General features: G+C 41.2%; 1 protein-coding gene across 1 annotated transcript in view; it reads left to right on the top strand.

Annotated features, from left to right (window-relative positions):
- The window catches only part of LOC124619999, a 153,600-nt gene that overhangs the window by 114,950 nt on the left and 13,080 nt on the right, over positions 1 to 25,570 (top strand). The window contains exon 3 of the mRNA XM_047146664.1: positions 16,511 to 16,621. Coding sequence (XP_047002620.1) covers positions 16,511 to 16,621 — 111 coding nt within the window. The remainder of the gene's footprint in view (positions 1 to 16,510; positions 16,622 to 25,570) is intronic.

Raw genomic sequence — 25,570 nt, 5'->3', positions numbered from 1 at the left:
AAAGCTCTGTTTGCCTCAATGCCCAGGAGTATCAAGGCCGTTATCATGGCCAGAGGTGGTTGTTCTCGGTACTGATTTCTCAGGATCGGTGCACCCAAATTGCGTGAAAATGTAATCACAAGTAAGTTCTAGTATAATATATTTGTCCAATGAATACCTGTTTATCATCGGCATCTCTTCTTGGTGTAGCAATTTTAATGGCCAGTGTGTATGTATTGCATTTTCTGCCCTTTCATGTGCTTCTGTTTATGAGCTTGATGTCTCGTTTGAAAAAAAATGAGATTTTGGTACACTGGTTTTGCAAAATATACAAAAAGGATGAGTTCATGTTGTGGACATGTGTTATAGGGTACATTGATTTATTAAATCTTCATAGGTGAAAGAATGTAAACTAGTGACATCATCAAGTACAAGAGATATATAGCGCAAATTAGAGCACAATACTCAGCATAAATAATACATGGGAACATTATAAAGTACAAAGAGTGACGAAACTAAAAAAAAATACAATGACAATTCATTAGACAATAGTGTAAATTTCAGCATAGTGTCACAAAAGTAGCACATTACACGGTATCAGTAAAGACAAAATGCACATAAGATACATAGAGTCAATATACAAAAGGACACAAATTCTTATAATGAAAACAAATCATTGAAATACAGCTTGCAGCGTTCAGACCACCCAAGGGATGTGATCTGCTGGACACACGTCAAAATAAACGTTGTATCTTTCAATTGTTGTTTTCGTGATCACCCATATGAAAACAGAAAAAGGTGCTCGGCCTTAGCTCATGGTGAGAATCGACTTGCAAGATTCTCTCTTCCGGGCATATCGCCACCTCATAATATGCTGAATAATCAAGGAAGCGTAGACACAAGGTACCAATAGAATTTGTGTAGGCATGGGAAATCCAGCAGGTACAGGGGCGATTCTAGAAGTCGTCAAGGAGTGAGGTAATGTGGGGCGGGAGGGGGGGGGGGGGGGTTGGGCGGAATGGAATATATCTTAACAAAAGGAAAGATGGGGTGCCCCACCGACAAACTGGTAATAAAATTTGGTGTTGCTTAAAGTAGTTTTTGGTAACTGTTTTGGAGTTCAGGATAAAATGTGTGTATTAATAAATAATAAGACTCCTATTTTAAGTTAAATCATATTTATTGGTTTAGGTGGTAAGCTATTTGCCGCTCTTTTTCTTCTGTTCAAATGTGTTTGCAATACATTGCAACCTATATTGCTATATAATTATAAAAAATGATTGAATCTGTTCGAGTAATATTATCGCTGATTTCTGAATTTATTTTATCCAGTTTAATATGATATTCCATGGAAGGGGGGGGGGCTATAGCCCTCAACCCCTCCCCCCCTTGTCACAGCCCCTGTGTTGTGTCACATCAAGGACACTCATATGTAAATCAGAATAACCATACATACAAGCTGCCAATATAGATACGCCAATCTGTAAAAAACTTGAGAATTAGCGTAGTTTCTGAAAAATATCAAAATAAAAGTGTACAAAGCTGAAAAGGGAGAAAATAAGATTTGTGGCATGTTATCATCAAAAATTCTATATACCTACGTGAAATTAACCGAAGCAAAATTTTTCTCTATGAAGAGCTTGACTTTGCTGATGTGACAGCTGACTCGCGATTTCCTCGTTTGTAAAGATTCAATGTGAACAACACTGGGTTGGGTAATATTATGTATCCAAAATGACCTGAATATAAAATTTCAAATTTACTGCGACGCAGTTTTCCTGTGTTGGATAGGTAGTGCGTACGTACCAACACTATCTTTCCTATGTGAATTTCCTAGAGGTTACTCACCTACTTTTGTTGACATTTGCGGCCTTCTGCTGCCCGCTTTATATTCTTAAGTGCAATGTCTATTATTTTATGGTGACGTAATCTTCTTGTAGTAGGAAAAGAAACGATTTCACGAATTTTATTTGGTGGGTCTATAGTTTTCAACACAAGATGCGGTGAAAGCATGGTGAAGCCATTTGGTATTGAACTGATGACGTCCTGAAAATCTTAAATGTGCTTGTCCCAATCAATATGTTTTTTGGGACAGTAGATGCGACAAAGTTTTTCTATTTCTTTCGTGATGCTCGCTTACGGGTTGGAAGAAGCATGGTATCTAGAAATAGAAATGGGAGTAATATTTCTAGCTTTCAGTGTGCGTTTTCATATTGCTGTCCATTGTCGGAGATTACCTTATGAATATGTGCAACATGAGGGAAAAAATGTTTAGTAAAAGCGTTAGAAGTAGTTGTAGCAGTGACTTTTCGTAACGGAGTGAAAGATACAAATTCCGAAGTCAGTTGTTCGGAAACGATTATGTAACAGAAGCCTCTAGTAAGTCTAGAAATAGGTCCAAATAGATCTACAGCTGTCATATGTCTTAATTTCAGGGTTGCAGAGGGGCAGTGTGAGATATTGTAGAGGATTTAGGTTTCTGACAACTTTTGCAAGTTGCTAAGACTCGTCGAATAGGCTTTTCCATGTTTGTGAAATAACAGTTCTGTCGTAGTATCAAAAAGCATATGAGAGCACCATAAGGGGCGTATCTCTAGTGTGTATCCCAGATTAATTTACTGACAAGTTCTTCAGGTATGCAGAGAGTCCAATTACCGCTGTCAGAGTGAGCGCGGCGAAACAGAATATCATTGTGCACAGTGTAGTCATTTCTGATTGTTGTCTGTGTCGTGTCACGCCAGAGAAGTTTGATCTCTTTCCAGACGTCGTCTTTGCTCTGCCCTCTGGCGATATCTTTTAACGATGCTTAAATAAAATTTTCAAAAGCTACTTGTTTAATGCAAAGAAGGTTGAAATTAGTTTGACAGAAATTAGCGACGATTTGTAGCCGGTTATTGCCCAGTGAGCGATAAAGCGCACTTGCTACTGTATTCTGGGTTCCTGGGATGTGGAAAATCGTAAAATTTAATTCCTGCAAATAAAGTTTCCAACGACTAAGTCGGTCATTTGTGAATTTAGCTAATAAACGAAATTGAATAGGTCTGTGATCTGTGTATACTGTTTTGTGTCTGCCGTACAGAAAGTGACAAAATTTAGTGAAGGTCCTAAGAACACTTAATGTTTCGAGTTCCGTGATAGAATAATTTCCTTCAGACGATGTGGGGATGCGACCAGCAAACGCGATGTTCTTCTTAACAGTTGTACCATTTTCCTCTATTTCCTGAAATACAAGGGCCTCAAGAGCAGTCTTGGAACTGTCTGTAGCAATCGCAAAATTCTCTGTCGGGCCAGGATGTGAAAAAAGTGGAGTGTTCAGTAAAGCCTTTTTTAGACTAAGGATCTAGGACTGTGCTTGGTCGTCCCACAACCAGATATCAGTTTAACCAATAAGATGACACAATCTAGGGGTATGTAGTGCAAATTGGTGTATGAAACGACAAAAAAAATTGATCAAACCGAGGAAGCTGCGAAGTATGTTCTGACGGAATTGTAATGTCACAGATGGCTTGTAGTTTGTCGAGATCGGGCGTAGTGCTGTTGGGCGAAATTATGTGACCTAGAAATTTAATGGAAGTGTTGCCAAAATGAGATTTACTGAGGTTCACGGTAACACCTTCTGTAAGAAAAGTTTGCAATAGCATGCGAAGCTCAGAATTATGTTCCGACCAAGAAGGTTCTGCAATTAGAGTTTCGCCAACGAAAATGGTGATTCTGTCATTTAATTCATTTGGAAGAATAGTATTGATCGCACGGCTGGACGGAGCTAACTGTTAAACCAAAAGGCAATTTACAAAATTGGTAGCCGTTACCGAAACAAAGGAAAGCAGTGTATTTTCCGCAATTAGGATGCAGTTTAATTTGCCAGAATCCAGTTTTAGGTCCAAGTAAAATAGAGTGAGATTACGAGAAATTTTTACAAGAGCTCTTCCAGCGTTTGCTGACGATCGGTTTCGGTAATGATGATTTCATTGATCTGAGGTGGATCCAACACAAGATGAAGTGAGGCATCTTTCTTAACAAAGTGAAATGGGTTAATATATTGATTAATGGCTGGTTTAATGGTACCTTGGTCTAACATAGCCTGAAGTTGTTGCTTTTCTTGATCTCAATAGATGAACGGAAAGGAATAATGTTTTACCTAGAATGTTTCATGCGGTTTTACTTGAAATTCGTAAACAAAATGGGACATGGTTGCAGGTACATTGTTAAACACTTCAGATTGCTGTAAAAGTGTGTACTGCAAGTGTTGGCGCTCTTCGTCAGTCTTACATTCATTCACCTTACTGTTGATCGTCTGCATAATGTCATAATCTACTGCCTCCGGGATATTGTTACTATGGAAGTAGGTGTCTGTAAAGAATATTGTAAGCAAATTAGTATTCTTAGATGCTGAAATGACACCTACTCTGTTAATGTCTTGCTTCTCAGCTGACAAAGTACTCTGAAAAGTGACAGATAGTTGTTGCGCCTCGGATTTCAGTATAAGCAATGACTTCTTAAAGTTGATAACAGCATCATGTTCGACAAAGAAATCGACACCTAGAATGATGTCGGTTGTTAACAGCGGAACGATCGAGGAATTAGCATAAAACGTGCTGTTTCATTTATCACAGTTACTAGCGAACCAGAGTCGATCACTGCTGAAAAGAAATAAAAACCTATTTTCATTTCAGTTATGGGATGAGAAATATTCTTTTGAGTTTGGCGTCTCTCTTGTAATGATGTGTCCCTAATGTCGTCGAAGGTTACAACGTTTTGCTGAACGGTATTATGAGTAGAAGAATTGCACTGCACGTTTTCCGATTGAACAGCGTCGGTAGTTTCTAGTTATGCGTTACTTGTGGGCTAATTGGTGGCAGAAGGTTGCTGTGTTGGTTCAGTTATTTGTACTGTACGCTTGTTTTGGTCTGCAGAATGCCGCTGTGGATGGAAACGAACATTATCTTGATTAAGAATGAACTGAGACTGGTGGGGCTCATTATGCTGAAAGTTGCTGTTGCCATAATTATCTCTAAATGGTTGATTATTCCCTTCATGCTTGTGGCGAAAATTTCTTTGCTCTTGATCGTTTTGAGATGACTGTGAGAGAAGTCTTTTCCTTGCGGTTGCGTAAAATTATTGGACTTGGCTGTACTGGCAAAGCTGGGCGGTGGCACATGGACCTTGGGCTGGGTTGTTGTGGGATATTTCCGGACTGCTACGGCTGCGGCAAGAATTGCGGCTGGAAACTGTGATTGTTGGCGTCGAAACTGTAATATAGTTGCTGCTGCTGAAATACAGGTTGTCAAAATATTGTCTCTTATTAAAATGTTCATGAAAAACGTCATCGGAACCAAATAATTTATTTCTCTTGTTATGGGATGGGCGGGATTGCTCGGTGTAACCGAATGAGTTGTTACCTTGAATGCTGTTAATAAGGTTTTTATTGACAAATGAGTAATCCGTTTGCTGAATTTGTAATAATTGCAATAGGTCCCTGAAAGCTGAAATGGTTTCCTTTTGTTGTGCGGTGAGAAGGGAAACTCATAATGAGAAGTCGTTTCCGACCAATACGCAGACAGAAATGCATTTTGGAACTCTTCGACGGATTGGCATTGCCTTGCTATAGGTCTCATACGCATCGAAAATTCACCCTCTGAAAAGCTGCAGATAAATTGAAGCCAGTTTGGTGGCAGCGAAAATGAAAATTGGTGCTCCCAATCAAGGGGGGTGCAGATCTTTGGGCTTAGCACTAAATACCTTTAATTTCTTTAGAGATAGGAAATGTTTATAATCGAATCATTCGTGTTGCAGATTCTGAGAGGGTTCAGCGACGTAAAAGAACTGATTTTGAGATGAATGGCTTGTATCGAAGTCACACACTCTTTGTAGTGTGCTCATATTATTGTGAGGTTGAAAAATAGGTGACTGTTGCTCTTGCACGTTAGTTTGAAACTAATTACAATGAGAAATTTTTTTGACATTGTCCACTTCCTGATGCAAACTGATAACTTTCCTATGTGCACCAGGCTGGTTTAACGTTTGCTGCATGTAATGATATTCTTGAGATTCAGAGACCGGAATGGTAGCTGTGTCGTATGATTTTCAAGTGTTACTAATATTTCCGATAGCTCATATTCGTGTGTTAACAGTGGTATTTAAATCAGTTACATCTGTCTGTATTTGGTTCTGTGATTTTTTTACTCTATTAACCTCTTGTGCAACACAGTTTATACCAGCGTCAGAATGGGTTGTATGACTAGTGAACAACTGCTGTTCTACTTCCTGTGTTTGTACTGCCAATGACTGTAACAACTGATTCTTTTCCTATGTGTGTTTACGGATAAACTCTTTGTATTGCTTTTCTGAGGTCTCAGTGTGAGCCTTAAGACGTGCACCCAGTCGGGTGTCTTGTTCATCTATTCTGTCATTAACTGATCGGATTTCGTGAGACAGCTTTTTATATGTTTCATAACATAGATATCTGAAAGCATTAATGTCATCTCTTAAAGGTTTGGTACTGTCTTCGCATTGCCTGGCTATATCTTCAATTTTATCGCAAAAACGTTTTCACTGTCCTTAATGTCTGTATCTACCTTTTTGAAACGGTTATCAGTCGTTTCTGTGACGATTTAAGCTCGTAACGTATGATGAAAAATGATTCATAATTTTTATTAAACCGTTCGTTGAAGTGAGTGGTGGTATCGCTCTGTATTTCTCATATTTCCTGTCGAAACTGATTCGTGGTGTCAACTTGTATTTCTCGTAATTCTTGTCGTAACTCATTATTGAGGTTAACCGTCATTCCCATGAGATTTTCAAGCGTCGCTTCCGTATTCTTTTCAAGTGATACGTCGGGTGTCACTTGTATCGTCTCTTTTGTGGCGTGGAGACATCATCTACAACCATGAACGTCTCGTTTGTTGCATTACCCGCATCATTACCGTTCATAAAATATGATGGGTTTCTTAGAACTGTCTCAGTGCTACCCACTATTGTTTCCACTGACATACTGTTGGCAGTCCGATTAATAGTGTGAACAGTAGGTAAGACACTGACCTCATTCGTTAAACAATCAAGTTTTGAATTGTGCATATCAGCCATGTGCAGATCAGCGGCGACCGCATTACCGTAATCTATCGCCTGATTACGGGTAAAATTAGTAGGAGAAATTACAGTGTCAGGAATTTGTTCATTATTTTTGGAAAAGGAACTAACGTTTTCTGTGGGGCTTTGCTACTACACTCCTGGAAATGGAAAAAAGAACACATTGACACTGGTGTGTCAGACCCACCATACTTGCTCCGGACACTGCGAGAGGGCTGTACAAGCAATGATCACACGCACGGCACAGCGGACACACCAGGAACCACGGTGTTGGCCGTCGAATGGCGCTAGCTGCGCAGCATTTGTGCACCGCCGCCGTCAGTGTCAGCCAGTTTGCCGTGGCATACGGAGCTCCATCGCAGTCTTTAACACTGGTAGCATGCCGCGACAGCGTGGACGTGAACCGTATGTGCAGTTGACGGACTTTGAGCGAGGGCGTATAGTGGGCATGCGGGAGGCCGGGTGGACGTACCGCCGAATTGCTCAACACGTGGGGCGTGAGGTCTCCACAGTACATCGATGGTGTCGCCAGTGGTCGGCGGAAGGTGCATGTGCCCGTCGACCTGGGACCGGACCGCAGCGACGCACGGATGCACGCCAAGACCGTAGGATCCTACGCAGTGCCGTAGGGGACCGCACCGCCACTTCCCAGCAAATTAGGGACACTGTTGCTCCTGGGGTATCGGCGAGGACCATTCGCAACCGTCTCCATGAAGCTGGGCTACGGTCCCGCACACCGTTAGGCCGTCTTCCGCTCACGCCCCAACATCGTGCAGCCCGCCTCCAGTGGTGTCGCGACAGGCGTGAATGGAGGGACGAATGGAGACGTGTCGTCTTCAGCGATGAGAGTCGCTTCTGCCTTGGTGCCAATGATGGTCGTATGCGTGTTTGGCGCCGTGCAGGTGAGCGCCACAATCAAGACTGCATACGACCGAGGCACACAGGGCCAACACCCGGCATCATGGTGTGGGGAGCGATCTCCTACACTGGCCGTACACCACTGGTGATCGTCGAGGGGACACTAAGTAGTGCACGGTACATCCAAACCGTCATCGAACCCATCGTTCTACCGTTCGTAGACCGGCAAGGGAACTTGCTGTTCCAACAGCACAATGCACGTCCGCATGTATCCCGTGCCACCCAACGTGCTCTAGCAGGTGTAAGTCAACTACCCTGGCCAGCAAGATCTCCGGATCTGTCCCCCATTGAGCATGTTTGGGACTGGATGAAGCGTCGTCTCACGCTGTCTGCACGTCCAGCTAGAACGCTGGTCCAACTGAGGCGCCAGGTGGAAATGGCATGGCAAGCCGTTCCACAGGACTACATCCAGCATCTCTACGATCGTCTCCATGGGCAATAGCAGCCTGCATTGCTGCGAAAGGTGGATATACACTGTACTAGTGAAGACATTGTGCATGCTCTGTTGCCTGTGTCTATGTGCCTGTGGTTCTGTCAGTGTGATCATGTGATGTATCTGACCCCAGGAATGTGTCAATAAAGTTTCCCCTTCCTGGGACAATGAATTCACGGTGTTCTTATTTCAATATCCAGGAGTGTATATTCGACTGTACTGTGGAGGAGACTGACCTCAGCTGAGAAAAATAATTTTCCTCTGCTTTAATGTAAAACATGTAGTCCTCATGGTGTCTGTGTTAACAAATTGCAAATAGTTTACAGGTAAATAAGTTTCTTGGCGTTTCATACTCTTAGGCACTCCCTTACAGGTTCAAAACACCATCCATTATGTAGATGCAAATTGTAGCTTCCACTCTGGTAAAACCAACTACTTTGGCCAAAGAAGTCATAGAAGTTTCTTATAGGCACATATCATGGCAATTTATAGAGTCGATGAAATGGTTACCTGCATCAAAGTTCACGCCAGGTCTTGTTATTTGATGTATAAAATTGGAATATAGAGTACCTTAATTCTGTGTAACGTGTTACATGACGTATGACCTCTGAATCTGCTAGTACTGTAAGACGTAAAACGTATGGACTGTGAATAAGGCTGTTTTCATCGTAAGTATAGCTACTATTTTTAGATCGTATCAAGTTGTACACCAGGAAGATCGGCATACTTATAATTTTTTAACGTCACAGTGAACGCTACAATCGGAAGTATAGCATAATACGTGGTATGTGAGCTCCGATTCCGCTAGTACTAGAAGACTTAAAAATTTTGAGCTCCAAATCAGTTTGTTTTCCTCAAAAATTTAGCTATTCTTTCTGTATCGCTTCAGATTGTATAGTAATTTAGATGGGCCACACAGGCAATCCAGGATGGGTCCCTTCACCTTCAAATAACACATGTAGTTTCCAACATCTATACTGTAGTGTCATGGTGTAATTCATCCTTGATTTCAATTTTTATTTTAACATTCTATATAGTGAAACTGCGCTTGGAATATATATATATATATATATATATATACATATATATATATATATATAAGTTGCTTGTCCCTTACTAATAATTTATTTTGTAGTCTGACTGCTGACTAGCACGCGTTTTTTAGAGACCGACATAATCTCCGTACTTTCTACTGTAACTTTAATACTACATGTTGCATGAAGTATGTATTGTGGGTGTCGATATTCTACTTTTAACAAGGTGATAATGAGATAACAAAGAACATGATATGCCAATGAATATTGCGCCAGTAGCTTAGTTAATGTTACCAAGCTTCCATAGATGGGATTCTAAACTTCTTTGGTCACATCATAACAGCTACGCCTATACGACGATATGACAGCTTTCTGTATGTGTCGGCTAATGCTTGTCAACACGTACGCTATTGTATTGTTTATATATCACATACGCACAGAAATATCATTAAATCTGTCCACATTTACCAGCTATGTAGTAAACAGTGAAATGAAGCGTGAAGCTTAAAATATGCAAGCAATCTGGGTTTTGAAGTATACACGAGAGCTTGTAGGCAGTTAACGTATAAACGAATGTCACCGTTTTATTAATCTATTACAGGAGCGTGAAAATGACTCATGGTTGAAACTGGTTGATTCCACAGCTAATAAACAATTTGAAACCTATTTGGACCATGTATTCATTCTCTAAACTTTATCTTACAATTTGAGCTCATTATTTAATATTATCTATCTAACTGTTTTTTCGTTGTTCACAATAATATTCTTGTGTCATCGGTAGTCTTCTTGCACTCGGAAGTCATGGTTTAATACTAGATATTCACAAATCTGCATTTTGTTTCAAACCTCAACAAAACCTTGCGTTATATCTGGATCCATGTGGTAGTAATCGGCTACACAGGGTTACTGCATTATCCCAGGAAGTTCACCACTGAGAAACTACCACATAGATTACAGTAGAATAAACCACACATTTACACGTTTCCTTCTTCAACATTGCAGGCCGTCCCCTTTCTAACTGTTCGTGGGAGTCCACTAGTACATACCTGTCCCGTTATTGCAGCAATCTGAAACACTTACAGCCCACAGTTCAGTAATATGAAAAGTAAGCCATGTGCATGTTTGAAAATTTCAAAAAGTCTCGTCTAAGACGTTGCTGGCTAGGCATACATGCATAGCACAGTCCTCCTGATGCTACATACATGTTGTCCCTTCCAAACCTCCTCCTCGCATGCGTCCGTAAACAAGAGGACTTCAAACTAATGACCTTCACATCAATTTTCTCCCTATAACTATCCACTAATGCTCAGGGAACTGAACACTGTAGGCGCTGACAGGTATACACACTAAGACACAGACAAAGAGAAAAAAGAATAAGAATGACACATCACGAAAGAATAATCAGCATGGGACGAGAATTGGTTGATGTTACCTACATGTACAACCAAAAAAAAAAAAAAAAAAAAAAAAAAAAAGATTACAATTTCTGAAAATTTCGATGATTCATTCAAGAGAAGGAGCTCCACGAAACTAGCAATTCAGTAACGCGTTGGTCCACCCTGACGAATCCAATTATCTCGCTTGGCATTGATTGATGGAAGTCTCCTGGGGGAAATCGTACCCAATTCTGTTCAAATAATGCGATAGTCAAAATCCCGAGCTGTTTGGAGAGCTCTGCCCTTACTGCTACACAATTTCTCAATTGAGGAGAGATTCGGCAGCACTGATGGAGCAGTTGGGGCTTGGAAAGCACAGAGACATGCAGTAGAAACTCTCGCCGTTTGTGGGCCGACATAATCTTCCTGATACGTAATCCCAGGATGGCTACCCATGAAGGCCACACAACGTGGCGTAGAATACCGACGACGTATCTCCGTGCTGTACGAGTGCCGCGTATTACAACGAGAGAGGTCCTGCTATGAAACGGAATGTCACCCCAGGCCACCACTCCTGGTTGTCGGGCAGTATGATTGTTATCCCATTGCTGTCGGGGACGTCTCCAGACACAACTTCGCTGGTTTTCTGAGTCCAAAACGAATAACTGAAGACAATTCAGAACACCTTAGGCATCGGAGGGGTACCAACCTGATTGTTACGCGCTATGCTGCTAGACAACCTGTAGTCATGGTCCGGGGCGCCACATCTTTTCAAAGTAGGTTACCGTGGGATTTCATCCGCGGCACCTTTACAACACAGCAGTAAGTCGACTATTTTCCACTACCTGTTTCCTTGCCCTTCGTGTGAAGCCAGCCCTGCGTTTACATTTCAGTAACATTACGCCCGCTTTCTACTGCCTTTTTTCGTACTTGCAAAACCTTACTTTGACCATCAATGTCGCTGGAACTCTCCCCAGTTGACAAAGTTTGGAGTTTAATGGCCTGTCCCTCCACCGAGCTTGGGATTTTGACGATGTAACCCGCCAGTTGCACAGTGTTTGGCACAATAACCATCAGGAGAACATCGAATAAATCTATCAATCAATTCGAAGCCGAATAACTACTTGCGTAAGCGCCAGAGGTAGACCGACGCGTTTCGGCCTTGCTTAGTTTGTAAAGCTCCTCCTCTTGAACAAATCATCAAATTTTTCTGAAATTGTTACTTGTTTGTCTGTACGTGTACACCACACCACATCTGACCGAACTGCCTTCATAACGTTATAGAAGAGGTACTAGGTTGGACGCAACATCGCCTAGCAGGGATTTGACTAAGCAGTAACGTCCGTGTAAGACATTCGTTAAGGAAATGTAGCGGAACTGGAGAGCATCCACGACTCTAGAAGAGCAAAACCGATTCGGTCATTACGAATGACGCCATAGAGCAGAGTCTCTCCTCGACGATATTAATACTCAACCCCCACTAGCCACACACCGTAAGCCGGCCGGAGTGGCGGTGCGGTTCTAGGCGCTACAGTCTGGAACTGCGAGACCACTACGGTCGCAGGTTCGAATCCTGCCTCGCGCATGGATGTGTGTGATGTCCTTAGTTTAGTTAGGTTTGAGTAGTTCTAAGTTCTAGGGGACTGATGACCTCACAAATTGAGTCCCATAGTGCTCAGAGCCATTTGAACCATTTGAATCACACAGCGTCAGGTGGCTTGCGGAGTATGGATGTAGACGTAGTTCTCTCGATTTCCTTCATGACGCATCGTTTATTTTTTATTTTATTTATTTATTACTTGATTTGAGTGTATTTACTGTGTTTTCTCAAATATCTGGGCACACGTCTCATCGTTAAGAAACAAAATATTTGCAAAACTTGTTCATCTTCATAGGTACGTTAATGAGACACGCAGGGGTCGCCCACTGTTGTGTTGGGAACCACTACCATTTTTTCACGATGCAGACGAAGACCTGTGTCGCAAAACAAAATTCAAGATTAGACCATTTATTACTTAGAGTACAAGTTGTTCCCGTGTCCTCTGCGACGGCTGGTGACTACGTAATCCGGAGACGAATGCGCTGAATGTAACAGCAGACTCAAGGTTACTGGGGCCCTGCATCAAATAGGATTTGAGGAGTGGTGCGGTGGTGTGACGTCCGTTGGTCAGGTAGGCACGCCTCGTAGGTAGCCCTAATTGGAGATGGAGGTGACCGAGACGTGTGTATTTAATTCACATAGCGTTTCTGTGAGTGCTCAAACCCTCGCTGTCCCAACAGGCGGACCATGGTGTCACATGCGATGATGTCGTGCTGAACCTGGCCCGCCATTAAGGTAGTCTGTCAAATTCGAGCGACGCTCACGCCTTACAGGAGCTTCTACCCTGGAGTGGAGATGTGTAGGTAGATCCCTGCACTAGCCATCAGTGCTGGCAACTGTGCTGACTTTAATACTGATTGCTCGGCTTTTTTTTTTTTTCGCCAGTGGCTACAGATTGCCGATCTTCTCGTAAGATAGCAGATGTAAGACCAATACAAGAAATATTGCATAGACAAGGCGTTACCGTACCAGAACCAGGGGATCGAGTGCGAACGATATGAACGGCATCGATTCCACTGATCGGATCTTATAGGCTAGTGGGGGTTATTCGTAATGACCGAATCGATTTTGCTGTTCTAGGGTCGTCGGTGATCTCCAATTCCGCTACATTACCTTAACCGAGTTCTTACACTAACGTTACTGCTTAGTCAAACCCCTGCTAGACGAAGTTGCGTCCAACCTAGTATCTCTCCTATAACTTTATGAAGGCAATTCGGTCCGTCCTCTTCTACTTTCTGCTATTCCCGCTCTGTCTCGTTCAAGAGTGTTGATGTTGCTGTCTTCCTGACTGAGTGAAGTTAATGAAATATTTACGCTTTCTGGCTGGGGGATGTTGGTACTTCCGGATGATTGGGTATTGCCGGCTGTCCGAACTTAGGAAGCCTTCTTCTATCATTTTCTTACTAACCTGTCACGTAACAGAAATTTAGCTCACGGTATTACTGTCTAAGTATAAAGCAGTTATAATATGTTCTTTAAAGCAAGAGTTATCCTTCTTTGTAATGTCTTCTTTTGTAAGAGAAAGCACGTTTAAAAACTATGCTGTACTCAGACAAGTGAACTACATAACTGCTCCAAAGTGCATGGTGGACAGTTCCTGGAAAAGTATTCATACATTTGCGGACTTCATATCTTTCCCAAGTGCAAACACCAGTGGATGAGAAAGAACCTACGTCCCACCCCTCCTTACCATCTAACGGGCTGTTTTGCTTTTATAGCAGTAAAATATGAGGATTAGAAGCTCCTTGATTTGCTTATTTCGAATAGAGGGGTATCACTCAGGATGGAGTTGTGAAATGTGGTCAACTGTTTCGGTTTTATGGCATTGAAATACTTAGCTGCTGTTGGGAGGGCCGAATATGTGCAGAAAATTTAGTACAAGAAATTTATGATCAGCCTGTTTCCAAGGAAAAAAATAATGGACATAGCTTAGGAAGCTTGGATGGGGAGTGGTCGGTAAGGGATGAGTAGCGGGGAGATGTTGAGCGAAGAAGCAGAGCGTTGGAGAGGGGGAAAGTGAGTGGGAAAGGGGAGGCGGTGAGAGGTTGAATGTGACAGGAACGGTAGCGGGGCGAGGAGAAGTGGTTGTAGGGAGGGGTAGTCCCAAGTTAAATTTTATCTAAAAGTGGTTATTAGCACTGACAAAGTTTTGAGATTGAGTAAACTAGCCCTCTTGTATGCAAACTACCTCTCTTAAATAATAAATGTCATTGACAAATTTTGCATGAATTACGTGATTTTGAGAATTGATGTAATCATACGATTTTATTCCACAAAGTGTACAGCCGATCAAAGAGAAGCCACTTCTAAGTCAGTTAAAGTAAGAAAAGGAAGAAAATGTTTCGGTCGTAAGTTTGTGTCTATAAAATACATATGACAAAAAAATTGAAAAATCTGCGTGCTGCATCAAAACTGGTATTGGTCTCTGGGAAGACTATACATAGTCGGCTGTGAAGTGTCCGTTCCGCTTCCTTCCGTTCACTATATACGGGGCAAACGGAAGAATGTGCTAATCCTAAATTTAGAAATAATGAGGTTGATCACATTTTCTGTTGTGGTTTCGATTGCACAACACGCTAACAAATCATTGTTCCAAATTTACCACTGGAGGACACTGTATGATTTATAAAATGTTTGCTCTAACTGAACTTAATTTCCCATCTTTGAACTGAACCGATTACGTAATATGTCAAACAAATCTCTTGTGAATTAGCACATTCTTCCGCCTACCCCTGCAATTCGTGGATGGTTGCTGAAGATAGAACACATCTGTTTGCAGGATACTGTAGACACGATTTAAGTGTATGCCGTAGCAGAAGCTTTTGCCCAGAAAACCATACGATTGTTTTTTGAAAACTTTCGCATGTGGCGTCATCCAATATTGAGGAAATGTTTTGACGTGGATGCAAACTAATGAAAAACATTGGGAAAGCGAACCCCTTTCATCGCTACGCTACTGGGTAAAAGTCTACTTCTTCGTGGTTTCTCGGATAAGATTTAGATTAGACATAGTAAAGTTTGTTTTGATTCTATGATCTCGCTTAGGAACTTTATGTAACAGCATCACTTTCATATGCGGCGAATGTGGATCTGTAGGCACAAAAGAGAAAGTAACACGAAGATGAGAGTTATTGCTTTACCATCAGTACTGGTCAGTAACGAAAGTAACTAAAACTCTACCAATATTATGCTTTACTTTTAACATTTACTCTCACAGGATGAATTTCTACGGAACATTTCAGTAAATAAGACTACTGTAGCCATCCCAGCCGAATACTATATTAAAGCACAAATATAGTCACAACCGAAATCCGAGCAATACAGCGTGAACGAAATTTTCTTAAGTCGAATTAAGTTTTTCGTCAACCTACTGTTATCTGTATATATGTCCCTGTTATGGGTTACATACGAATAATCCCCGAAAAGTCTGGTTAATTCACAGCGTGACGTCACCTTGTATGTGGCATCAATTGGAGGGGTGGGTCGGCTGATGGTAGACGTGCTGAAAGACCAACTGGGTAGATAATACTTGAAGGCGCTGGAGACTGCCGAAAGCATTTTACAGATCGGTCACCAAGTGGTACATGCGTTTCACTCTGTGTCGGAATTTCCTTAGAATTTCCACCCAACGAGCAACCACAGTATTAATTTACAGACTGTCCAAACGCAGCAATTAAACTTCATTTCGATCAATACGGGAACACTGTCGTTTTCCTCTCGAATTATTAAAAAAAATTACTTTATATAATTGTCGGTAGGGAGTTATCCACGACCAAAGTTTCTCTAAGATATCCTTACTTTCCATCTGTCGATCGATGTTTTTTTTTTCCTCAATTTGCCCAAATGTGGAATGGTTCTCAGAATAGACGAATACATGTGCATACACTATTCACGCTTAGGAAAAAACATTGCAGTTCAAATTGATTGTTTGACAAGTTCTGTTTACACGTCATAATTTTTGGTAATTGGATATTTAATTTCTTCGTGTAATATCTCAGCTGTAAATGAATTGGAATTACTTTTCGCTGGTCCGAAGGAAATAAATCTCACTTTCTGGATGGCTACATAAATTTTCAATTTTCTCTTACAGCTTGTTCGAGACACATCCAGATGTGCAACAGGTCTTCATGCCTTTCAACGGAATCGCCATAGAGGATCTGAAGCACAGCAAGCAACTAAGGGCTCACGCGCTAAGGTATGTTTACATTATCACTTGCAAAATCGAAACCCATACGTGTCATTGACCTATGAATCAAACAACATTACAGACACCAACTGTATACAAAATAATCAATAGATTTAATTGTATTATTAATTATGTCTTGTGTACTCTGCTCTCGGAATGCTCTGCGAAATGTTTTGGTCCCAGTGTCATATTCAGTTGAAGGGAATAAGACTTATTTCTATAACGGGAATGTGCAGGGGTTGCCAAGAATTCTGAAATGACTAAAGTAACAGGATCAGGAAACAAACTGTCAAAAGTTTTAAAAATACTAAGTAAACGAAGTTTTCCCAACTGAGCTAGAAAACTTGTGTTTTTTCGCTATATTTGGCAGCATTCAGGAAGGCAATTCGTGGATGAAGAGGAAATCAATAAGTTAAGGACTAGAAAGCTACGAAAATATATTGCAGTGTGGTTTAATGATTTAAGGGAAAACAAACTGAGTCTGTTGTCCCTATGATAGTAAATAATTTCCTGAACTAGCACTTTATTACTGATAGGAACACGTTGTAAAGGAATGTGTGGACATCCGTGGAACTGCAGTTAACAGCAACAGTAAGCTTCAACTTGTACAAACTTATACATATTAGTACAAGCTGCGACACACACGCGAATAAAACAGTAAACTTAAAAGTGTGTACAATCTTTCTTTTACTTCCATCGAAGGACCAAACGTTTTGTGATCATAGATGGAGAAAAATTTGTTCCACCTTATACTAATGCGTAAGTCTTGTGCGGCCATCTTAAAAACCAATTTAGATTTGAAACTTCCTGGCAGATTAAAACTGTGTGCCGGACCGAGACTCGAACTAGGGACCTTAGCCTATCGCGGGCAAGTGCTCTACCAACTGAGCTACCCAAGCACGACTCACGACCCGTCCTCACAGCTTTACTTTTGCCAGTACCTCGTCTCCCACCTTCCAAACTTTACAGAAGCTCTCCTGCGAACCATGCAGAACTAGCACTCCTGAAAGAAAGGATATTGCGGAGACATGGCTTAGCCACAACCTGGGGGATGTTTCCAGAGTGAGATTTTCACTCTGCAGCAAAGTGTGCGCTAATATGAAACTTCCTGGCAGATTAAAACTGTGTGCCGGACCGAGACTCGAACTCGGGACCTTTGCCTTTCGCGGGCAAGTGCTCTACCAACTGAGCTACCCAAGCACGACTCACGACCCGTCCTCACAGCTTTACTTCTGCCAGTACCTCGTCTCCCACCTTCCAAATTTTACAGAAGCTCTCCTGCGAAACATGCAGAACTAGCACTCCTGAAAGAAAGGATATTGCGGAGACATGGCTTAACCACAGCCTGGGGGATGTTTCCAGAATGAGATTATCACTCTGCAGCGGAGTGTGCGCTGATATGAAACTTCCTGCCAGATTAAAACTGTGTGCCGGACCGAGACTCGAACTCGGGACCTTTGTCTTTCGCGGGCAAGTGCTCTACCAACTGAGCTACCCAAGCACGACTCACGACCCGTCCTCACAGCTTTACTTCTGCCAGTACCTCGTCTCCCACCTTCCAAACTTTACAGAAGCTCTCCTGCGAACCATGCAGAACTACCACTCCTGAAAGAAAGGATACTGCGGAGACATGGCTTAGGAACAGCCTGGGGGATGTTTCCAGAATGATATTTTCACTCTGCAGCGGAGTGTGCGCTGATATGAAACTTCCTGGCAGCGCACACTCCGCTGCAGAGTGAAAATCTCATTCTGGAAACATCCCCCAGGCTGTGGCTAAGCCATGTCTCCGCAATATCCTTTCTTTCAGGAGTGCTAGTTCTGCATGGTTCGCAGGAGAGCTTCTGTAAAGTTTGGAAGGTGGGAGACGAGGTACTGGCAGAAGTAAAGCTGTGAGGACGGATCGTGAGTCGTGCTTGGGTAGCCCAGTTGATAGAGCACTTGCCTGCGAAAGGCAAAGGTCCCGAGTTCAAGTCTCGGTCTGGAACGCAATTTTAATCTGGCAGGAAGTTTCATATCAGCGCACACTCCGCTACAGAGTGAAAATCTCATTCTCAATTTAGATATCTTGAAAATATATGGAGCTGTTTAAACATGTTAACAAGTAGAAAACTGTTCCCATTGTTTACACTTCCCAATTTCTAATTGTTCTAGTTTACTTCGAAATGCACTGTTTTCTACAACTTTAAAACTGTCCAAAGCAGTATTTCGTTCTTGTTTTTTTTTTTTTTTTTTTTTTTTTTTTTTTTTTTTTTTTTTTTTTTTTTTTTTTTGAGACTGGACAGTAACACAACACGTCTTTCTCCAACGTTGTGAGACTTCAGTAATGTATAGTTGTCTCTCTCCTGTGACAAACTTGCAAATTGCAATTTCAGCCTACGTTCTGAAATATTTGTTGGATGTATTCGAATCTCACACTCACTCTACAGTTCTTAACCTCTACAGTACATGGAAGTTATTCCCTGACGTCTTAACATACTTCTGTTATCCCGTCCCTTCTTATTGTCAGCGTTTCCCATGTATTTCATTCCTCCCAGATTCTGCGGAGAACCCCCCCCCCCCCCCCCCCCCGTACGATATATTAGCAGTCTACATAATTTTCAACATACTTCAGTAGCATCACATCTCAAATGCCTCTATTCTCTTCTGTTCCGGATTTCCCACAGTCAGTATTCCACTACTATATAATACTGTGCTGCAAAAGTACTTTATCATAGAACTATTCCTCAGATTAAGTCCTACATAGACTTCTCTTGGCCAGAAACAACCTTTTTGCTAGCGCTGATCTGATTTTTATGTTCTCCTTGTTCCGTCCATCATGAATCATTTCTCTTCGCCTACGTCTATTCTCCTTTCCCCTTCCTTATTATTTCTGTGTTTCTTCAGTTTACTCTCAACTAATATTTTGCACTCATTTGATTGTTCATTCTATTCAATAGTTTCTGTAATTCCTCTTCACTGAGGATAGAAACGTCATTGGCGAAACTTATCATTGATATCCTTTCATTTTGAGTTTTAATCCCAAGGAACAATTTCATGTTATTCGATGGAGACGCGGAGATCTAAAATAGTAAGGTAAGACAGATATTAAGTGCTACTCCCGGTGAAAAGGTTGACACACGACTCATGATCCCAATAAATGAAATAAGAAAAAACATCTCTCAGACAGTGAATGGACCAGTTCTATAGATGTGTGACATCACTCGTCCATCAAAAATATCTTCGCTGGCATTGTAGTCTTACTGAAGCACAACTAATGTCGAAACAATTCTCATTGTACAAATGAAATATGGATTTTATAACGATTGCATGTTATTTGTTTGTAAAGTTCAATAACATTTTATTAGAGAAAAGAAGAAGTATATTGCAAATTTCAGTGCGTTTGAAATACATCTAGACACATAAACGCGTTCTCCTTTTTGAACACTCATGTCCATACTCATTTAGATCGCCAAATGGTTAGTTATTACTTGATACTGTGTGATGTTTTAAATCAAACAAAATGATGATACTTTCTACTACTCTTCGAAACTACCTGTAATGTTTCATGTCCATGACCCTTGGTAAAGTGCTGTGAGCACGATGAAACATAGAATTAGCACGTACTGAGCTGATACCGTCTTTGTACCACCGCTTGTGCCATATGAATAGTCAGCATTGACGGTTAATCAATATGTGCTTCATCAAGTCAGAGACTGCTGCCAGATGCTGTTGCTGATATCATGAATAGTGTTCTACCATCGGGACTGTAACTAACGTGATTGTCTACTCGTTATTTACAAGTGGAGATAAATAAATGAAATGGCGGATCATTGCCAAAATGCCAACCACAAACGAACTGTATCGCCACCACGTAACATGGAGATACAATACGTAGCAGACGTGCAGTAGGATATCATATTGGAACAGCTTGTTATTGCGACAACTTTGTGATTCCAGTTGCCTGTATATTAGCGTTGCGCGGGAGTGTACGGCTTTTTGTAAATATCAGTATCGTACTCTGTGCCAACAGTCTCCTGTTGAACTATAAATTATATGAATTGTAATTACAGATCCTGGTACTAATGAAGTTCGCGATTTCATATCAATAACGAACTCACATTATGGTCTTTCTGTGATAATGTTCTGACTTTCTGTGACCTCACTACATCTAAATATATTCAAACCGCAATCCCGAAAATCAGTATTGCTTTTCCTAACATTTATTGTGCTACAGCTTTCCTCCCATACCGGTTCTTTCCCTTCTAGCATGACGTTTTCTTAGTAATTTTATTCCTAGTGAAAAAAATTCTTCCACTGCTTCATTTTGTATTGATTATGATCTGTTTTAGTCCAATCCTTTGAGGGTGGGATACATAATGATCATTAAAGAATTTTCTTATATAAATTTTGGAAAATATTTTGCGTTCAGCGTTATTTGTACAGAATGTCTCATGAATAACCGTTATTAGGAATTGAGAGACTATTATGGATCAACGTATTTAGCAAAAAGTATACTACGGAATGACATAATGTGAAACTGAGCTGTGGTTCTTTTCGTGCTTCACTTTTTTGCTCTTTGCAGTTGCGTCGAAAGGTCGTAAACGATGGAGGAAACTTTTTTTTTTTGTAGATTTTATCAACATATTATGCACTAAAGTCGCAGAAAATGCTATGTGCTTACATTCCGATGGACATTGTACGAGTACACCACTCACTGCAGTAGAAATTCTCGTGCAGTCGCTTCATAGTGAAGCGTTGTTTTGCTGTTCTTACTCCCACGTAGAACGCCATTAAACTGGAAAACAACGTAATAATTGGCCACACGTGCTAGGAGCGTTTTTTCAGCCTAGTTTATGACACTACGCCGGATACATTAGCTTACCAGTCACGGGATTGTTCATAATATACAAATGTACAGCACTCTACGAACAGCAACGCCTTCTATACCAGCGTGAAAGTTCCGGCTAAGGCTTTTACAGTACTTAATGTTCTGACTTGATGAATATCTTGATATTTAATTTAAAATTAATCGGAAATGCATGAAAGTACATACGAAATAAACAGTACAAAGGGACGAGAGAAAGCTAGCCGAAAATTCATACCAAGTACTTTCAGTAGGGAAGCAAATAGAACCTGCATATTATTTTAAACTGAATTGTATTCACAAATAAAAAATGGTAATTCCGACGAAAATATGTCACTGTGACGCCAAACAGTCATTTGCGGATTTGATATTTAGTACTACTAATTTCTTAACGTCGCCCTCAATGTTGGTGCAATGCTTCCGCAGCAGGGAAACTATAGCGTTTTCCGCATCAGTCTGCTATCCGCTAAAAAAGAGGGATAAAATCTGTGTCTGTATTTAGTATCTCGCACAGCCCGGCTCTAGTGCGTCAGTCACAGTATTTGCCTTCGCAATCGACAACCGCGAGTTGACAGACCGAGAGACGATTGAAGAAACTTCCACTTGACTTTCCTCTATATGTACACAATGTGGGCCTGTGATGGCAGATCACCAAACACAGTTTTCGCTATTTTCCTGAAATTCTACTCTGGGTGATCCGTTTGGATATCTAAAGACATTCATTCCTACCTTTGCGAAAAATTAGACATGATAATTAAATTCTTTCATATCACATTTTTCTAAAATGTTGTTGTTCTTTGATCACAGTGGTGTTTGGTGATACCCAATTGTAACTATCCAGCTTTTAATAGCTTTAATTTCGGATATAGCATTAAGAGAAAAATGTCATAACGTTTCTATTATCCTTCGGACACGAGAAACGAGTGTAGGAAATTTCGTATCAAAATACCTGTATCTTGCAAGAGGAAAACTGCTCAGCCTCCAAGAAAGATATAGGTTCTAACTGCTAACAAGCTTTTAAAGAGTAAACATTTAGTCACCAATAAATATTAGCAGAACAGGTAAGAGACATTGTACAGGGTGAACCAGAGCTCCACCGACAAGCTTTCAGATGATGGTTTGTTACCGAACCCGGTAGCACAATAAAAGAAACGAATACAGCTTTGTGTTATGAATTTTGTGAAACTTTCAGAAATTGTTCGGTGATACCTTCTGATTGTTTTGGTATAAGGGACTCATGGTGTACAGCGACACGTTCGTTACGGAAGTCACCCGTACTTATCAGAAAATACCTCCACAACAGTGAAGAAACTTTTAATGTGCCATACCCAAAACTTACAAGGCAAGGCCCAAAGTAATGAAACAAGCCTAAGGCGGGACACGGGCCCTTTTATCACGGTGTAAGAAATCTGTTCTGTCAGTCTACAGCACAACATGTAACAGGTCACGGCAAAGTGTACGGCGACGCTCTACTGTCTTAAATGCTCAAGAATTCCAGGAGGCTGGCGCACATCTTCCGCGGGTGCAACAATCCTAGCAACCAGGTCCATGAGAGTATCTACTGAAGTCTCGTAAACTAGGCTCTCCACATACCCCCAGAAGAAGTCCATCGTTGCATTGTCTGATGCTTGAGATGGCAATGGAACAGGACCACAGCGACCAGTACAGTGTCGTCCAAACTGTACTTCAGTACGGTTTTTAAAATTGAGTATAACGAAGGCATAACTGTTGTCAGAAGCAGTTACCGTGACACACATTACATATTGTCGACATTTGCACTAATGTGCACTCTTTCCAATGCATTCAGACATAAAACTATTTGGGAAAGGAGACCAAACGAAATACAGTAGCTCTGTAACGACCCGATGGAGACCGTGAGTTCGTTATATAAGGTTCAAAAGGCATCCTTGATTAACCTCATACAATTTGTCACTGGAGTTCTAGTTCACCCTGTGTATAGAATGTCTCACAATTATTACTGTAAACTGACACCGATGAAAACATACTATAATGGAAGAACAAAAGTTTCACCAAACGTGAGTCTGCAAACGTGCTGTTTGCGAGATAACTGTGAATATGTGGTTACGAGCAGAGTGACCAACGCTCTCGTATTTCCTGGGATCTTCCGTATTACAGAAAACATTTTTAATCCACCCGTATCCCTTACTGAAAGCCTAAGTGTCGAGTATATTTCGTCAGAGGTCACTGTTATAAATATTTATCTCGCGAAGTACTACCAACAGTTCCATTTCTCTGGCCGACATATTTCGATAGGTTCTCGTGCAGTAATCGATACTAGTGTCGACATACAGTCTTTTTCCTGTTCACGCATCTATGGAACGAAAACGGTTTGGCTCAACAGAATACGAGTGACGCACAAAGAAAGGCATATCCTACGATTCCAGATGGGTCGTCAGAGAGTGAATGTTTATTGTTTCGTTGGTCAGTATTGGCAATCCACGGATGCGCTCACCTCGTGCCGCTCAGCAGCTATCGTATAAATAGGGCATGGAAGTAACAAGGGCTCGCAAAAGCGGATTATAAGGCCATTCATGTTTAAACACACACGGTACATTATTTATTTTTCAATTGACTCACACAACGCAATATTTCGCAAACTTCGAATGAGCCAGAGCTGACTGGTAGTTTAAGTTGGCAGCAATCGAAAACACACGAAACTCAACATGATATTTTTAATCTGTGTGGCCCTCTTTTCGTAATCGTACCTGCTCTACTGCTCAGTGATTACGTGTATCTTCAATTCCTTCTAACGTAGATCATTATTCAATTATTATTCATTGTTTCCGTGGACTTCTTTAAGGACGAGTCATGCACTCGTCACTGCAGTCAGTGGCGAATGCCTTAAAATTTGTGTGGATCACCTAGTAAGGTTTGAGAAGAATGTGCAATTGGCGGCTCCATGTCTTCCACCATATCCACGAGAGAGATGTACACTTTAGGGACGACACCAGACTCCATATTCTCCAGGATTCATGTCTCATTATCATGGACGTCGAAATGCAGGCTCTGCTCAGTCCATTAAGAAATGGCTTTATTGGCGCGTTAGATACCTTATTACGAGTACATCAGCAGCAAAATGTGCCGCTGCCCAATTCTCAGTCACATGCCATGGGAGAAATTTGATCTCAGTCAGAGAGTTAACCATATTTCAGATATATTTCCACTGATATGCACAATATTTCATACAGAAGTCACTGTGGGCGCTTACCCAAAATCCGCAGTTCTGTCACCCACAGATCGTTTGTGGACCCAAGTCTCCTAGAACATTTTGAATCTACTGTCGTGCGTCTAATTTGGTCTTAGTTTTCAATATTAGCTGTGGCGAACACTGTAAATTTTGATACAAACGTTTCGCAATTAGCGAACTAAATAGACATAGAGATAAACAAAGCAAAATAACTCAAATGCTATATTTAAAATTGGCGAAGCACGAGTAGGACTCGTGAGTATGACTCGCACTGAGGGTTCCGTACTAACTTAATTATTTGTATAGATAAATCTCGACGAATTTTGCCTGTCATCGATATCGATGCTGGCAAGAGATCGGTCCCAGGAATTCCAAGAGCGCATCAAAATCCCTGTGGTAGTTCCTGAGACATACAAACAGAAGTGAGCAAGGGACTTCAGTTTACATATGCATAAAGAGAGTTGATAAAATATTTTTTATTTAGTTACTCCTAAGCGATTACAACTTCCGTTTTATGTTTCCCTGCACTAATACTTTTCTGTTAGGCTTTTGAGGGATGTCGAATGCAGTGTAAGTCTTGACGGCAAAAAGATATTTTTATGTGATTTAATATCAGTTTAACACCTTTAGGATTTTTTACTCCACTTGTACTGTGAAACATTGGATTTTGTCAAAAAATGTGTGGGAAATCTTATGGGACTTAACTGCTAATGTCATCAGTCCCTAAGCTTACAAACTACTGCACCTAAATTAAACTAAGGACGAACACACACACCCATGCCCGAGGGAGGACTCGAACCTCCGCCGGGACCAGCCACACAGTCCATGACTGCAGTGCTTGAGACCGTTCGGCTAATCCCGCGCGGCTGGATTTTGTCGAAATTCATGATTCTAGGTCAAAGGGAAG

Source organism: Schistocerca americana, chromosome 6, assembly GCF_021461395.2.
Source record: "Schistocerca americana isolate TAMUIC-IGC-003095 chromosome 6, iqSchAmer2.1, whole genome shotgun sequence".
Classification (NCBI taxonomy): Eukaryota; Metazoa; Arthropoda; class Insecta; order Orthoptera; family Acrididae; genus Schistocerca; species Schistocerca americana.
This window is presented reverse-complemented; position numbering and strand designations above follow the sequence as displayed.